Source organism: Eurosta solidaginis, unplaced genomic scaffold (genome assembly GCF_040869045.1).
Source record: "Eurosta solidaginis isolate ZX-2024a unplaced genomic scaffold, ASM4086904v1 ctg00001103.1, whole genome shotgun sequence".
NCBI classification, from domain to species: domain Eukaryota; kingdom Metazoa; phylum Arthropoda; class Insecta; order Diptera; family Tephritidae; genus Eurosta; species Eurosta solidaginis.
This window is the reverse complement of record NW_027136936.1, coordinates 181,573-199,754: the sequence shown is the minus strand read 5'-3', so window position 1 is coordinate 199,754 and position 18,182 is coordinate 181,573. Positions and strand designations below refer to the sequence as shown.

General features: G+C 40.4%; 1 protein-coding gene across 2 annotated transcripts in view; it reads left to right on the top strand.

Moving 5' to 3' along the window:
* LOC137235833 (uncharacterized protein CG1161-like) overlaps nucleotides 1-2,895 on the top strand; it is a 264,130-nt gene extending 261,235 nt beyond the window's left edge. For both annotated transcript variants that reach the window (XM_067758653.1, XM_067758651.1), the window contains one exon: nucleotides 2,656-2,895. In XM_067758653.1, coding sequence (XP_067614754.1) covers nucleotides 2,656-2,823 — 168 coding nt within the window. In that variant the 3' untranslated portion in view covers nucleotides 2,824-2,895. The remainder of the gene's footprint in view (nucleotides 1-2,655) is intronic.
* Nucleotides 2,896-18,182: the final 15,287 nt, after the last annotated feature.

Genomic DNA, 18,182 nt, shown 5'->3' with positions numbered 1-18,182 from the left:
GGCTACCTCCCTGATCTCTCCAGTTTTTTCGCCTCGCGAAACCTGGCATTATCACCGACTAAATCTTCCGCGACCTTATTTACAACATGGACGCCCCAAATGTCGACCATTTTGAACATCCACGTTGATGGCACTACGCTACCGACTGTCCGACACCCCAAAATCTTGGGTGTGACGTTTGATCAGGATGTACATTTTGGTGAGCACGCAGCCGCAATTGTTCCGAGAATTCAGAGCCGTAACAAAATCCTCAAATCCCTCGCTGGCAGTACTGGGGAAAAGATAAAGAAACGCTCATGACTACATACAAAGCAATTAGCCAGCCGATTACGTGCTACGCGTCACCCATATGGTCGCCAAGCCTAAAAATCACCCACTGGAAGAAACTACAGGCCTGCCAAAATACTGCTCTCAGAATCGCCACGGGCTGTCTTCGTATGTCCCCAGAACACCATCTGCATAATGAGGCGAGAATACTCCCCATCAGGGAGAAAAATGAGATGCTGACCAAACAGTTCCTGTTGAATACCCAGAAACCTGGGCATCCCAACAGACATCTGATTGATGAACCAGCACCGCCTAGGGGCTTAAGGAGTCATCTCCGTAAGCATTTTGAGGAAATACGGCACCTGAGAACCCAGCCGTATGAAGTGAAAAAACACAAGCAGGTCCTTGGTGAACTCCATAAACAGGCGTCGGACCTTTATGCCGGGAATTGCCCGGTGAATACAGTACTTAACGAAAATTATCCAAAACTTGCGGAAGGGGAACGCATACTCCCCAGGGAAACGCGTGTCACTCTTGCTCAACTTCGTTCTGGATACTGTAACAGGTTAAACTCTTACCTATCCAGAATCAACCCCGACATACAAAATGTATGCCCCGCTTGCAATGTGTCCCCACATGACACCAACCATCTCTTCAATTGTAATGTGGAACCAACGCCTCTAACACCCCTTTCCTTATGGTCCACCCCTGTTGAAACGGCAAGTTTCCTTGGACTCCCGTTAGAGGATATTGATGACAATTTGTGATCGGTCGGGGCTATTAGGTGGGGCGAGCATTGCTACAACAACAACATTGCCTTCGCTGCCTCCAGCAGTGCTTCTGCCCTTGCAAGTTCGTCTGCCTTCTATTTGTCGTCAATGTTTCTGTGGTCATATAAGAGTAATGTTTGCGAAGTTAGCTGCGGCTTGAAGCGACCTTTTTGTCTTTTTGTGCTGCTTGGCTATCTGAGTAAATGCACACTCGCGTCGCCCGCAAGTCCTTCCACGAGACCGTACACGCCCTTTCTATACCCAGAACTTTTGCTAGGAAGATACTAGCAAAATTGGGTAGACGGACTGTCCGCGACGACACCTTAAGATAGTCACCAAAGACACCCGCTCACAGGCCACAGTCCTCTTTGGAACCAACGGTGTTAAGCGAAATAACGTCAGTTGCATCCCGGTCATAATCCGGCGGCCACCGTGGTGTGATGGTAGCGTGCTCCGCCTACCACACCGTATGCCCTAGGTTCAAACCCCGGGCAAAGCAACATCAAAATTTTAGAAATAAGGTGTTTCAATTAGAAGAAATTTTTTCTAAGCGGGGTCGCCCCTCGGCAGTGTTTGGCAAGCGCTCCGGGTGTATTTCTGCCATGAAAAGCTCTCAGTGAAAATTCATCTGCCTTGCAGATGCCGTTCGGAGTCGACATAAAACATGTAGGTATGCGGAATCGATCAATGTGAACAGCCTTCAACGTATAACGTATAAACTTTGTTCTAAGTCTTTCCTGATAGACCATCCGCCACTGTTCTGTCCTTCTGAGTGAGAATTTGGCGGGAAAGCCTTGGGAATCCCACCCCCTCTAGCCAGCTCAACCGCCTTTTCATTACCATGCCCACATGGCCAGGACCCCAGTATAGATATAAATTTCTCTTAAACCTATTTCTTTCTTGGCATGATGTGCTGAAAACACTTCCTCCTCTATTTCTACTGCCTTGGAACCATCGGTGTACGCGGGTATCGTATCTTAAAGTAGGCGTATGCCTTTCTGCAAATGTTTACTGAATCCTCAAATACTTAGAACACATAAATCGAGTTTAATCGACTAAAAGCTGGACACGAATCGTGTTTTACGGTCGATAATATGAATGCGACAAACTATCCTTAAAAGTGATAATAAATTATGGATCTAATGGGTGCGAGAAGTCACTTGTCTAAATATTTCTTTAAACTGATTCACCATTTCAGAGCTAATGTGATTTATAAAATTAATTTCGATGACGGATCGTATATTACGGCTCTTGGCGAGCATCTTTCCTTCATTTGGGGAATCATCCTATATTGTTTGCATGTCAAAGGTCAGTGGTAGGCAGAGGTTTTCGCCGACTCTTGACTTAAAAAAACTCATTTGGAGTCGAACGTAATTTTTTTTATTGTGTGAAACTTGATCCTTAATGTTTTTTAGTAGCTTCAGCAGCCAGGATGTATATGCCTTACATCCTGGCTACTAAAGCTATACATGCATATACTTTTCGTCCTTTATTTTCATATTCATTTACATCTGTTAAAAAAAAAATCCGTGAGAATATTTAGAATCGGGCTGGATATAAATTCGCGTCAACACTTAAAATGTCTATTACACTATCCAAATATCTCTTTTATTAATAGGATGAAGCAAGTGCTACTTCACCACCAATGGCAACCGGAATAGGAAACCAAGAATTGAATACTCGTGCTAATGTATTAAATCGTGTCGGTCATCAGACAGATAAGTGGAAGCGACAAGTACGCGAACAACGTCGTCACATCTACGATAGACGCACAATGTTGAATTAAATTGAGTTGTATTCAGAGACATAATTATTACAATAAATATGTCTAAAAGTCCGAAAATCGGGCTACTCAAGAGTGTCGTATTCATGTAAAATTTTAAGATTTAAGTTGTTTCCATTGTTTTTAATATGAAATTTGATTGAAGCATAGCACATACAGCGAATAGGAGGAATTGTAAATTGCCTAAATTATTAAATTTAAAAAGATTTTTTTTAGTCAAACGAAATTATTTCTGTGCAATAAGAACAAAAGCAAACTGTTTATAATGATTACACTATGCGACAAAATCAACTTTTTTTCTAGGTATTGGACCAAACAAACTGTTTTGAGGATATTGAGACTTAAGTAAAAATGTGGTCTTGGTCCGCTCTACATATTACAAATGGTTTTACATATTGTTTGAAACAAGATTATTTTCTTAATCTACACCGTTAAGGCTTTGGTCACCGTCAATTTCGTTCTCGTCCTCGTCCAAGCTTTCCGCAGCAATCTTTAGCCACCAACATATAATGAGTATAATGGCTGAGTATATGGCTTGGTTAGAATCTACGAAGAGGCGCCAATCGGGTGGATTATGATTTATACTCATCTCGTTCATCAATCAGGCGACATTATGGCAATAGGTAAACGAGTTAGCATCATTTACAGTATAATATTGTTTAGTAGATGCTTGCCTGTCACGATAGCCCGACGATCTTACATCTGATGCCAAGTGGTTTCCATACTTTAAGATTTTTGCAAATTCTTCGGATTGTATTTTTGATAGAGCAAGTTTTCTCACCAGTTCATTTAACTCCCGCTGTGTAATGAGCCTCACTAAACCAGTTGATTCAGATGGAACGGTCGGTCTTATCACCTTCGTATGGAATATTCACAGAAGCTGTTTCCAGCGTTGCTTGACAAGGGCTTCTTCTGGGAGGTGCGAGAATGTTATGGCTATGTGGTCTTGGCAGTAGCACATACAAACTTTCAATGCACTCTCTTTTGCGACGTATTATCCGGTTATCGCCAGTATGGTAATTTAAACATACATGACAAGTGCTTCTGTTATGTACATCTAAAAAAATAGTTATATCATGGTCATATACAATACTGTATCTAAGTACATAATTACCTGGTTAATACCAAATTGCAGAAACTCCAAAGGGCAATAGATTAATTTCGTTGGTAGGCAATTTTTATAAATGGTTATAGCTGGTTCGGCATATCTTGTTGGGAGCCCACGACTCGCCTTTTATAATCGGCTGATCAAAATACTGCGTATACTAGTAGAGCGGTGGTCGGCAACTCATAGCTCATGCGGCAGTTACTCACGAACGAACGTACCAAAAACGTGTCAGCTGACACGACCTATCTTATGAGTGTGCAATGTAAACGAAAACTCACCGACGTGCAACGCCCGTACGTACGTAGCCCGGAACGTAGAAATCAAAACAATTTTGATTTTTTCCCATATATATAATACTTCTATATCAATACCTTCTTATCTTCTTAATGTGCAAATTTTCTGCTGAAACTGTGCAAATGTATGTTCTGCGCATGCGCGGGCTTTGTTAGTGTTAGTGAATTGTAGTAGCGTGTGTAAAAAAAGTATTAAGAGGGTACCAACGGGTCACTATCCCCTTTACCCAACTTCTGCATACTAATTGTTATAAAATCTCAGTTTAGTCGATTAAACAATGAAAAGGCCAACAAATACAATACAAGGCTTGATGTATTTATTATTTAAACATGGGCTGCAGCCATACAAAGTACATTATTTACATAAATAGTAAAAAAAAGGCGAAGAATTCATATTTTTAAAATGAAAAAAATTCTGATATACATGTATAAAAATATACTTATACATCCCAACAAGCATATCTTTAAACGTTTTGAGTTTTTTACTGATGTAAATAATAGAAGTAAACTAAATATAAGTCCAGTACTCACTGGCTGCTATGGGTGTTGAAATAATATCTATTTTGTAAATTTTTTTCTAACATACTCTTTTTCGTCCGTGCTTTTATTCGTTTCAAAAAACAAACGAATATCCAAATAAAAACTTATTACTTCATTACACAGTTGTGTCCGGTGATTATTAAAGATGTCGTTGCTAAATAAATTTTCGATGGTTATGTGATCGTCCATGATACTATTGGAGAATGCATCACTTGTATTTTGAAAATTTTTATTTACTAAACTTAATTTTGCATTTCCAATTGGGCATGCCTTGAGAACTTGTCTTAAAGCTTTCTCTGACACTATACAAATATTACACACGTCCACAGATGGTGCGACAAACGGACCTTTATTTTTGTGCGCTGAAAGTAAGGGCATTTCTTCACCTATCAATTGCCCTTGATATGTGGAACATTTTATTTTCTTTTGTAGCTTCATTTTCCTTTTTTGAACGAAATAGCCTAATGTACAATATTGATAGAAGCAAGACGGCTTGTTGAAATATACATATATTTAAGCGCCTTTTTTACAAAAATTTAACGACAGCCTTGAGATTTTGTCTCCTTCTCTCGTTGTACATCTGTACTGTAATGTTTGACAGGCTGCACAGTTCAGTAGTAGTGATATAGAAGTATTAAATATATGTTTTTTTCCGTAAGAACGTGTCAGCTGATCGCTCTCTCACTAGACAGAGTTGCTTAGTAAACTTTGTGCGCTAATTTTTGACCGTTTGCACCTTTATGCAAAAACACCTAATTAAAGTTTGAAAAATTGTGAAAATAATTCGAAATAATTATGTAAAAGTGCAGATTATAAATATGTAATATATTTATACTTAAATAAAAAAAAAAAAAAATAAATGTAAGGCGCGATAACCTCCGAAGAGATCTAAGGCCGAGCTTCTCTTCCAATTTGCGTCGTGCTTCTCTTGATTTTTCCCTACAAATTGGCCGGTTGGGACCTACATGTTTTATGCCGACTCCGAACGGCATCTGCAAGGCAGATGAGTTTTCACTGAGAGCTTTTCATGGCAGAAATACAATCGGAGCGCTTGCCAGACACTGCCGAGGGGCGACCCCGCTTAGAAAAATTTTCTTCTAATTGAAAAATCTTATTTCTAAAATTTTGATGTTGCTTTGCCCGGGAGTTGAACCCAGGGCATACGGTGTGATAGGCGGAGCACGCTACCATCACACCACGGTGGCCGCCTTAATATATATTCCGGCCTTTTACAATATCAAAAATTAAATTGGAAAAAGTTGATGTTTCCATAAGCATGCGTGCAAAATGGTAAATGGCAACAGTGCTTATCTGTAAACAATACACACACAAATATGTTATGTACATGTACACAGATGCACACATTGATTCCTACGGGCTTGAGAGTTCGGTCAAACGTGTTTCGTACGACAAACGTCCGTAAGTACGGCACACGTCGGTGGGTAATGCAGTTACATAACTTAGTTATTATTAAATGTACAAACTGTCATAGCTAGTTTGATAGATATTAGGGAGACTCATGTAACCTTATAAATGCCTTATAAAGTGTGTAAACATATAAATTTATCTAGTGCGTAAACGAGCTGTCAAATTTTGTATGAAAAATCATTTATACAATTTGTATAAATTTACGCGCACATTTCACTGTGTAAACGCGGTAAACTCAAAGGAATGCAACCTTGCAGACATTACACCAGGCATTTTCATCAGAAATCTCCAACATCAGCAAGTAAAGACGTTTTAGTTTTGATTTTTCACTTAATCTTGGCATTTTTTTATTTGTATAACAATCAAAAAAATTTAGTTTGGCAATAATACAGCTGATAAACAATCAAGTTTATCAAGAATACTACTAGGTGCGTTCATATAACAGCGTGTGTAAATGGATATAATTTTACACCTTATAAGTTTATATGCTTTCATGAGTCCCCCTATTGTATGTATATCTAAGTTAATCAAAATATGTTTAAAAAATCTTAATAGTTATGGCGTTTATTCAAATTTTAAGACTCCGTTCCGATTTTCGGTAGGCTTGATTTTTTTGAAAAGTACAAATAATAAATTTGAAACAAAAATCTATATTGATGTTCATTGGTACTCGTAAAACGAGTGACGTCTTCCATATACATTTCCAAGTTTGGACATTTAATAATAACTAAGTTTTCGATTTGTGAGTCACTAAGCCGATTTCGCTGAATTTATTTAAACTTAGAAAATGACGACTAACAAAGATACGTTGAACCAAACATGGAGCATAATTTATATACTTCATCAAGTACATTTACGTATTTCGGCTTACTTAGTGTCTAAGCTTTGGGCAATTGAGGGCGAGCAGTTTAATAAGAGTTATAAATGAGTAATTTTATGTGCTTGTAAGCGTATGAGTCGTGGCACAGTGGCTGACGTACCCGACCAAACGCCCGGGGTTGCGGGTTCAACTCCCACCAAGCATTCCTTTTTTTTAAATTTATAAATTATTATTATTAATGGACTGTATTGAGTTTATGGGGTTTTTGATTTAATGTATTCCATTTATTGAGTTGGGTAGTTTTAGTGTTATTGGTGTATTTAAGTCATGGGAGGATGCATAGCATCAGTACACCTTTATTTATTTAATTTGGGGGCGAGCACTGGGGGGCTCTGAGGCTTCGCTCTACTGAGCCACCTCATCCTCTATTTGAAGAACCCTTTAAAATCTGATATGGAGGCGAGCACGGGACGGCTCTGAGGTATTGGCACCCCATTTTCTACAAGAAAAACCTCTATTTATTTAATTTGGGGCGAGAGTTGGGCACTCTGAGGTTTCGCTCTAATGAGCCACCTCATCTTCTATTTGAAGAACCCCTTCAAAGTGTGATATGGAGGCGAGCACTGGGCTCTGATGTATTAGCACACCATCCGAAGAACCTCGATTTTAATTAAAAAACTCAAACTATGTCTTTAGAATATTTCACTAACCAGTTGAGAATTACAAGCACACTCAATGGCTACTGAAACAAACGAACCAAAAATGTTCATAGTTTAAGTCGCTTAAACACTTAGTAATTTCCAAAATTCGAGACCACTTTCGAGAGGGAGGCTTATATCTTCCTTCATACTTTGTAGCTCTGACTTGATTTCAGAGCTAAACGTTCTGATATCACAACTAAATGGATTTTGATACAAATCGATAACGTTTCTTATGTCTTCGAAGCCATGAATTCGGTTTTCAAAATTGTGTAAGAGTTGTCCTAGTATTTCATGATAACGGGAAGAAGTACTTGGCAATTCAAATTCTTGTGCTACCTTATTTGTTTTTGGAAAATTTGATAAATCGCCATTCTCTAGGTTTCTATGCAAAGCTTGAAGTTGAATTTATCCATGGGTAAAAGGAGCTCCCATATAAATTTATTTTTTCCTTGTAGAACTAAATTTAGTTTATTAAACAAGGAGGTTATATCAACTAGAACACTTAAATCTATCAAAAATGTTGGATTCTGAAAGCCTGCCAGTAAATCCATTTAATTTTCTTGCTCCAAAAATTCAATAACTTCACTTCGTAACTCAAGAAGTCTCTGAAGACAGTTTCCACGGCTAAGCCAGCGTACTTCCGTGTACATGAGCAAATATCCATATTCTGCATCAAGATCACTTAATAAAGTCTTAAATTGTCTATGAGTCAAAGAATTATGTCCTCCCCGTATCTTGTTGACGATTTTGACAGCCAACCATAGTGCTGACAATATTTGCTTGTTTTGCCAAAAGCACCTGTTGGTGAATAATGCAGTGGTATGCCGGTACATTAATGCCATTTTTTAATAACTGTCCAATTAACCCAGTTTTGCTTCCAGTCATTGACTTCGCTCCATCTGTGCAAAGTGAGCAAAGCTTATTTCGATCAAGAACTAAAAAAACTCGCCTTTCGAGTGCATCATATGTTGTTTGACCACTGGCGTGTCCATGGAGAGCTTCTAGTGCAAACACTTCTTCTGTTATATTAAATTCATCATCTATCCCCTGATACAAATAATGAGCTGTGATAGATCATTTTGGTCTGTGGTTTCGTCAAGGCATAGTGAAAAATATTAACATTTTGAAATTTTTTCTAAAGTTATGTGCCTAATGTAGGAGCAAATATCTTCAGAGCGGCGGCAAATGGTTCTGGGTGATAAAGGAATCATCAATCATTTCAGAAAATATGTTTCCTGCACTTCCGAAACATTGATGAACAGATTTCATAACATTTTTGATGAACTCTCCATCAGTAAAAGGCCGACCATGTTTAGCCAGTTCATGGGCTACTACAAAGCTTGCCTTATTTTTGGCTTCGGCTAGTTGCAGTGCACTCATTGACTGATTTTTTTCCAAACTAGATAGTTTGTATACATTTTTTGCCATTTCCTCATAAAAGGTTTTTTTTAATTATATTAAATAAAGTTCTCTGTCCCTGCCTGAATAGTTTTCTAACTCTTTGTGACAGGATTTGTAATGCCTCTCTAAACTGAAAGATTTAATGCCCACTTTTCTATGGCAAACTAGGCATACAGCTTCCCCCTCTAAATTTTTGCAAAAAAAATTGCATTTCCCACTCTATGTTGAACTTTGGCATAATTACTAGCACGCAAAAACAATAATTGGGGCATTTAACTTGGTCATACATACATATAAGCACGTAAATATACGTATAAATCAGCGCATTGATCAAAAGCAATGTGTCTCGCTTAAATGCTAGGTAAGAACTGAGTGCTATGAATTTTTCTACCGTAGATATGACACACCTAGTCACAAAATGAATTGTTTGAATGTATGCGAATGCTGATGCATGGAGTAGAGTGACTCCACTACTGGAGTAGTATTTACCAAATCTGTTTGTAACGTAGCAAAATGCTACGTCACAGTAACCTACTCACAGCCCTAACATTAAATATATACATACCCTAACACTAAATATATACATACCCTACGTTCGCCTTGCACAGCGAACAACCATCCGCACATAATATGCTATTTAAACATACATACCCTACGATCGCCTTGCACAGCGAACAACCACCCGCACATAGTATGCCAAGTACCAACAGCGAACAATCAAACATACTCAGCACGTGTGGTACTGACTATCTGGCGTGCATTTTTCATTCGCTATCATAACGAGGAGTTATTGATGAGCTGAATTCTTAACCATTTTATACGCTAACTAGTATGAAATGGCAAACGCCACAACTCACTGCATACTTCACATAGGTAAGTGAGGCTAAGGCCAAACTTCCAATGGTAGGTATCAAAGGGGCCCCAAGGTGAACGGGGAAGACTCCCAGCGAACCCATCGGGCTCATGGATCTCCCCCTCCCCCTCACCTATGGGAAACCAACCTTTGCACAACGTCCCACGGGGTAGAAGGGGATACGCTCCCTTTCTACCTTGAAGGACGGATGGGCACGGGTAGTTCCCCCAAGGCGCGTCCAGGACCAGTCCTGGGCTCCACTTGAGGGACATGCCAGGCCCAATACATATTAATACGGGTGGCATTTGTCGCGGACAGTTCACCCAGGGTTGCCGAGGATCATCCCGCTCCCCCGTTCCCTAGGTGAGGTGCCGAGCCATATGCAACGGTGGACCTTACTGCACCCCTCACGGTCGCTAGGACTCCTGTCCGAGGCTCCCTGAGAGGAGTACTGGGTATACCCAGCAACAAATGGGGGATGGCATGAGGCGCGGACAGTCCACTCAGGGTGGCCGAGGAGCATTTCCCTCCCCCGCCTCCTGATTGGGGTGCCGAGCCGAATGCAACGGTGGACTCCACTACCCCGCTCATGGTCGCTAGGACTCTCGTCCGAGGCTCCCTGAGAGGGGTACTGAGTCTACCCAGCACCCATGTATACAAATATATCTAGACGTTGGGTAGTATTAATAGAAACTTTATATATACTTCACCTAGGTGAAACTGCGCCCTCCTTGCCCGCCGCTGTCAAGCATTAACCGTAGGAGCACCACCGTAATCCGCCTAAACCAATCCAAGTGAAACTGCGCCCTCCTTGCAATCATTAGCCGTAGAAAGCACCACCGTAATCCGCCTGAACCAATCCGAGTAAGCTTTCTCTGGGGGTAAGATACGATTTGAAGATTCTCACCACCGTTCTCTGAGAACCGCGACCCGTACCGTCATTTTCGAGACCCGCTTCCATCGCTCCTACGCTATCATCCGTGGCATCTCCCTCTCTATCTCTCTCTCTCTGGGATCAAAGGCTGCCTGCATCGAAAGGCAAAAGCCGCATCGTGTGTGTGTGCGTGTTCGGAACAAAACAACGACTACTTGTGTTATTAATTGGAAAAGGTTAGTTGGACCTTCGCCTGACCCTGGAGCGGCTGAGCTTACCTCAGCCTTCGACAAAACCCACTTCACAAATGGCGCCCGAGCAGGGACCCATCTCCGGAGAGGAAAGTGTAAAAGCAACAACAAGCACCAGCCCGCCGGGAGATGGGCCACCGAACGCGCAACCACAATCAGAGGACAACACCAACCTATTGAATACCGACAGCTTGAACTGGATATATTCGCTGAAGATAGAGAGACTCATCGAGGAGTGCAAGAGATACCGGATATTTGTTAACGGCAGCACTGTCGCTGAGCTACGCATAGCGCTCAGTGCCTACGTCAAGGCAAAACGAAATCGCAAGTCAACCGAAAATCTACTGAGAGAGGTTGAAGATGAAATCAAGGCAGAAGAGAATAGCCAAATTAAAACCCCCCTCGACCAAACTCCCTCCATCCATGTGACTACACCGTCTGCAGTTACAAAGGCCAATCAACGACCGTCACCACCCCGTACCGAGTTAACCGACGCCGAAGTAATGAATACGGTCCGCCGATGGGATGTCCATTTCACGGGTGGAGAAACGCTTTATGACTTTTTGGAGAGAATTGAGGAGCTGGCCGAGTGCTATAGCATTCCATTGGACAGATTGCTCCCAACGCTTCCAGAGACGTTGCGCGGAAAGGCATTGCAATGGTTCCGTGTACGCAAAGCCGAGATACTCTCGTGGGCACAGTTCCGCACAGCGGCCGAGCAATTCTTCCTACCCAGACGGCATCTACACCAACTAGAGGACGCCATACGCCAGAGGAGACAGCAGGGGCGGGAAAAGGCTAAGGATTACATTCTCGCCATGCAAACCATGATCCGACAACATCCAATTATGTCACGAGAGAACCACCTAGAACGCATTTACGACGGGCTGCGAGTCGAATACCGGTTATTCGCCAAGCGTAGCGAGTTCCGAACCATTGAAGAGCTGATGGAGCTCACCGACGAATTCGAGTTGCTACAATTAGAGGCCACCAGACAGGGCAGACAAACAGCGCATTCATTATCACCGTTGAGCGAAGAATATAACCGAGAGGAATCCTGTTGGAGATGCAAGGAGCGAGGACATGTGCGCCACCAATGCCGAAAAGCCCGAAGACTATTTTCCTCCAGATGTGGTCGGGACAACGTTCTGTCCAGAGATTGCAGGTGCGATAAGGCAAGCACCTTGACTCCCGATAGGCTACGGCACGGGAAAATACCACAATCAGCAGCCATCGACAAACAGCCGCCGAATGAAAAGATGGATGGCCGTCACTACGTCAAGCTCACCATCGAAGGGTTAAACGTCCGAGCCTTGGTGGACACCGGCGCAACGCTCACCTACGTAGGTGACACTATACGTAAGCATCTGGAAGGCAAGAAAATAGCATGCGCACCCAGCGTCCGCAACGTACAGCTCGCCGATAAGACTTGCGTTGTTAGTTCGTACACCTACCAAGTAACCATACTCTGTAACAATAAACCGACCCACATGCGAGTGTCCACCCTGCCTAATTTGGCCGAATACATGATTCTAGGCATGGACTTTCTCAGGGAAAGGGGGCTCACCCTCACCTTAGATGGAAACTTATTACCGCCAGCCACGCCAACCCAGAACACCATAATTGCAAAACTAAGTACCGTGACAGAAGGAAAGCATTTAAGAGCAACTCAAAATGCCGAACTCGCAGTTTTTTTTAAACCACCGCCAACGGATATTCGGGGAAGTAACTGGTCCCAGCAGAACATGTAATCTCGCTGAAACATGATCGCCCGCTAAAACAGCACTCAGCAATGCAGCAGGTAATAAATGCTGAAGTCGACGAACATCGAATAACCCACAAATGCACAGCCGCATACGCCACCCAAGAAAAACCGACCGAAAAAGCTAACAGGGTCATCAAGACCATGATAGCGCAGCGCTCAAAAGCCGATCACCGCACCTGGGAGAGGGAAGTCCCGCAAATCGCTTTCACTATGAATACAGCACATCACGAAACAACCCAAGCATCGGCTGCTGAAATCAATTTTGGAAGAAGCATCGCGACAGCCCAGCAAATACGCACCGAAGGCGCCGTCACCGAAGAATCACCGACAGTATCCCCAACAATAACCGACCTATGGGAAAAGATCAAGAAGAATCTGGCTAAAGCAGCTAAGACACACAGAAAAAATACTACGATCTGAGCCAAAGACCCTGGAAACCACAGGTTGGGGAAAAGGTGATGAAACGAGAGCATCCGCTCTCCTCCGCGATCAATAAATTTACACAAAAATTAGCACCAAATTTCTCCGGCCCCTATGTGGTAGAAAAATACATATCATCCAATACCGTCCAGCTGAGACACACCGAAAAGCATCACAAACGGACCGCGTATACGCATATACAGGACTTAGAACCCTACGCCGACGAACGCCCACTCACGGCCGAACCAGTAATATCACCACCTAACACAACACGTACATAAATCTGCTCTTATCATTACAGATTACGATGCGTCAGCCAGCCCCACCGGATTCGCCACAAAAGGTAAAGGAATGGCCATGGCCACCCAACAAGACGATAATACAGCAGGTAAAAATATTTCACGGCTTTATCACAACTTGATGCAAACAGTACATCCGCTGCTAAGCATAAGCGAGTGCGGAGACAACACAACCGACCGTAAAAAGGTCGAAGACAAAACAGCTCGACCCACCGAAACAGAGGCACCGGAAAAGATAAACGAAAATCAAAAAGAGAATAATGAATCCGTATCTTAGGCTCCGATGCATTCAATTTTTTTATATATTTTTTTTTATATTATTATTTTTTATTTATGTTATTGCATGGTAAAAATTGTAAAAAAAAAAAAACAAAAAAAAAATCCATGCAACCTTAGAAAACAAAGGAGTTAAATTTCTCTTTTTATTTATTTACACACAGATAAAAAAAGAAATGGTTTTGTACACGCTACTAGTAAGAAGAAAAGAATATACTTTTATATGAATTGTTACTACCAAACAGAAAGAAAAAAACCACATGTGAAGAAAGAGATCTATATTCTTAGTAATACACACCATTCCTCAAACCGCATAATATGCCGTTACGACTTTATTGTTAGCTTGAGCAAATCATTGTCACAAATCTTTTTTGTTAACAATTGTAAATATAAGTTGAAAACAATTTTTTGATGAACGTTACATATATATCATACAAATTTACCTCTAAAACTAAGAAAAAAATATATATTCTTCAAATATATACCCATTTTTTTACTGCAAAATACCTTTCAAACAAAATGTTCAACTTTATACAAACACTCCTACAAAAGAAAAAAAGGAGACTTACACATGAATTTCAATTAATTAGTATTAAGCTAAAAGAAGAATTTTTTTTTTTATAAACAAAAAATAATACAATGTACAATTTTTTTTTGCTGATTTATATACAAGTTTAGAAAAAAAAATATATATATATAAGTAAATATATGAATAAAGGGAAATACCGGACAACAAACACACACACGTACGTCGGCCGCGCCACCTCATAAGCGCTAAAATATACCGGGACCACTTGGTCCACGGCAGTGCAGGCCGTAAGGCCACAAACTCCCGGATGCCAAAGCTTTTTTTTTCCCCGAAGTGGGAGGGGGACTGTAACGTAGCAAAATGCTACGTCACAATAACCTACTCACAGCCCTAACATTAAATATATACATACCCTAACACTAAATATATACATACCCTACGTTCGCCTTGCACAGCGAACAACCATCCGTACATAATATGCTATTTAAACATACATACCCTACGATCGCCTTGCACAGCGAACAACCACCCGCACATAGTATGCCAAGTACCAACAGCGAACAATCAAACATACTCAGCACGTGTGGTACTGACTATCTGGCGTGCATTTTTTATTCGCTATCATAACGAGGAGTTATTGATGAGCTGAATTCTTAACCATTTTATACGCTAACTAGTATGAAATGGCAAACGCCACAACTCACTGCATACTTCACCTAGGTAAGTGAGGCTAAGGCCAAACTTCCAATGGTAGGTATCAAAGGGGCCCCAAGGTGAACGGGGAAGACTCCCAGCGAAGCCGTCGGGACCTTACTGCACCCCTCACGGTCGCTAGTTCTCCTGTCCGAGGCTCCCTGAGAGGAGTACTGGGGGGTACTGAGTCTACCCAGCACCCATGTATACAAATACATCTAGACGTTGGGTAGTATTAATAGAAACTTTATATATACTTCACCTAGGTTAAACTGCGCCCTCCTTGCCCGCCGCTGTCAAGCATTAACCGTAGGAGCACCACCGTAATCCGCCTAAACCAATCCAAGTGAAACTGCGCCCTCCTTGCAATCATTAGCCGTAGAAAGCACCACCGTAATCCGCCTGAACCAATCCGAGTAAGCTTTCTCTGGGGGTAAGATACGATTTGAAGATTCTCACCACCGTTCTCTGAGAACCGCGACCCGTACCGTCATTTTCGAGACCCGCTTCCGTCGCTCCTACGCTATCATCCGTGGCATCTCCCTCTCTATCTCTCTATCTCTGGGATCAAAGGCTGCCTGCATCGAAAGGCAAAAGCCGCATCGTGTGTGTGTGCGTGTTCCGAACAAAACAACGACTACTTGTGTTATTAATTGGAAAAGGTTAGTGGGACCTTCGCCTGACCCTGGAGCGGCTGAGCTTACCTCAGCCTTCGACGAAACCCACCTCACATGTTTTAATACTAAATTTAGCGCACTCAAAACAAAAGTTCGATTGCAGAATTGCTTCGCATTCTTTTTCAGAAATTTTTTATTTTAGAGCTGGTATTATACACTTCTATCAAATATTTGATGCTATTGAATGAGTACTAAATCTCAGTTGTTCTCATTTACCCACTTTAAAAGCATCGCACACTTGATGACCATCATTTGTTGGGAACCACAGTGGACATAAGTACTGTTAAGAGCTCATAAGTATAAAAACGCGGTTCTTTGATTTGAAAATAGCACATTTAATGCAAGTTTATGGTTTATTTAATATTCATTAATTTTACCAGCTGGAAATTGTGTTCGTTAAAATAAATTTTTGGTAAAAAAGAAATTTTTTCGCTTAAACAAATTTTTCTTCATAAAGTTTAAAGATATGCATATCAAAATAAAGGCCATTTAACCACCTTCACAGCAGTATTGAGATTTTTGTATGGGTTGCAAGAGTTCGGAGATATGAGGTTTTTCATATTTTCCAAGTTCTAACTTTTTACCTCGTATAACAGCTGTTATAAAAAATGTTTCAAAAAAAGAATTCCGCGATTCAAATAAAAGAAAAAGGCGGACCACGACCACATCTTTATTTTTTAATTTGCTGAACGCGTTAACAAAAAACTAAAATTTCGAAATGTAAAATTTCGAATTTCGAAAAAAGGAGATAGTACTTTGTCCACTTAAGCCTCAATCTCTACAAAAAAGTGGGTTTGGTCCAATACACAGCTGGCTGTTGCACAGTGTTATGAGTGACGCAAAATTGTATGAATCGCATATAATAATTTTTTTCAGACTTTTTCAAGTAACATAATAATTATTAGACAATTATATTGCAAGTCTCAAAGTAATAATTATTCGCAATTTTGTAAGTCGTTAAAATTTTTCGCATATCTGCTTGTTTTGATAAGTTCTAGCTCAGAATAAGGTGAAGTTAGCTATACTCATTCATTCATTCGCCCATCAGTCTACCCAACCGTCCGAAGGCTCAACCTAACATTTATTTACAATAACTTTCTGGTTAATAAAGCTATTGTCATGAAATTTGATATACTACTTCTGACGAGCAACGATTCTACTAAAATGGTAATCGGTATGTAACTACGCCCACTTTTTATGTATCAAATATATTCTATAAAAAGGTTTCTTTGATTCCGATAACTGATTGAGCGATTATATTCAAGCTTAGCATGGTGGTTGGCTATATGGAGCTTACGTAATATACATACATTAACATTTTGAAAAATTGGAAAGAATTATCAATTTGCCTTCGCTAGCGATATCTTTTATTTATTTTTTAATCAGAAAGTCTAAAGGTAGAGTTACGCAATTAGTTGTGCAGATTCCTTATTTAAGGTCTCTCGGTAATTAAATATAGATAATAATATTGATATAATAGTGAACAGCGAAAGTACTGCTTATAAAAGCACTTAGCGCGCCGTTAATTATTACACGCAATTAAGAATAAAAAAACATAGAAACATGATGTACCACAATGGTGAATAAAGGTATAGCAACAAAAAGGCAATACTTAGAGACCATTTGCAAAGCGAGCAGCGAGACATTCATATGGCTGAGTGGTTAAAGGCATCCGCGTTTACACTAGTATAAAGTATGAATGTTGGAGTTTTCGAGTTCAATACTCAGCTCCCGAGAAGCTGATGAAGAAGTGAAATTCAAAAACATGTCCAAGTAACCATCGCCGTTTGTAAACTTTGCAATTTTTCTCTAATATCAATAACAAAAACAACTGTAAAAAACAATATGAGCATGTCCCGCTAATTAAATACAGATACAGAAACTATAGAGAACAGAGGAAGTACTGCTTATAAAAGCACTACTATAAAAATCCAATGTTACTAAGCTCTTAGCGCGCCTATAATTATTCTACACAATTAGGATTAAAAAACATATAGAATTAGTATGTACCTAAATGATGAATAAAGGAATAGCAAAAAATGCAATATTTGGAGACCATTTGGAAAGCGAGCAGGGGGTCATTCATTTGGCTGAGCGGTGAAAGGCATCTGCCTTTACACTAGTATAATGTATGAATGTTAAAGATTTCGAGTAAAACTATATTATGCGAAAATTGTTATGCGAACATTTTTTTCACATGCTAATAACTTCTTTTAAAGGCTAGAATTATCTGTAATAACTCTTAATTTATTCTCTACTCGATTTTTTGAAAGTAATGAAGGTCACGATCGTACGATATAACAGCCTCACAGTTGAAAAGATTTGATTGGAAGGAATTTTTCGACATGAATATCTAGTGAATGAACCTAAGTAATAATTTAATAATAACCTAAGTAATCATTGATCAAACACGATTATGCCGTTAAATAAGGTT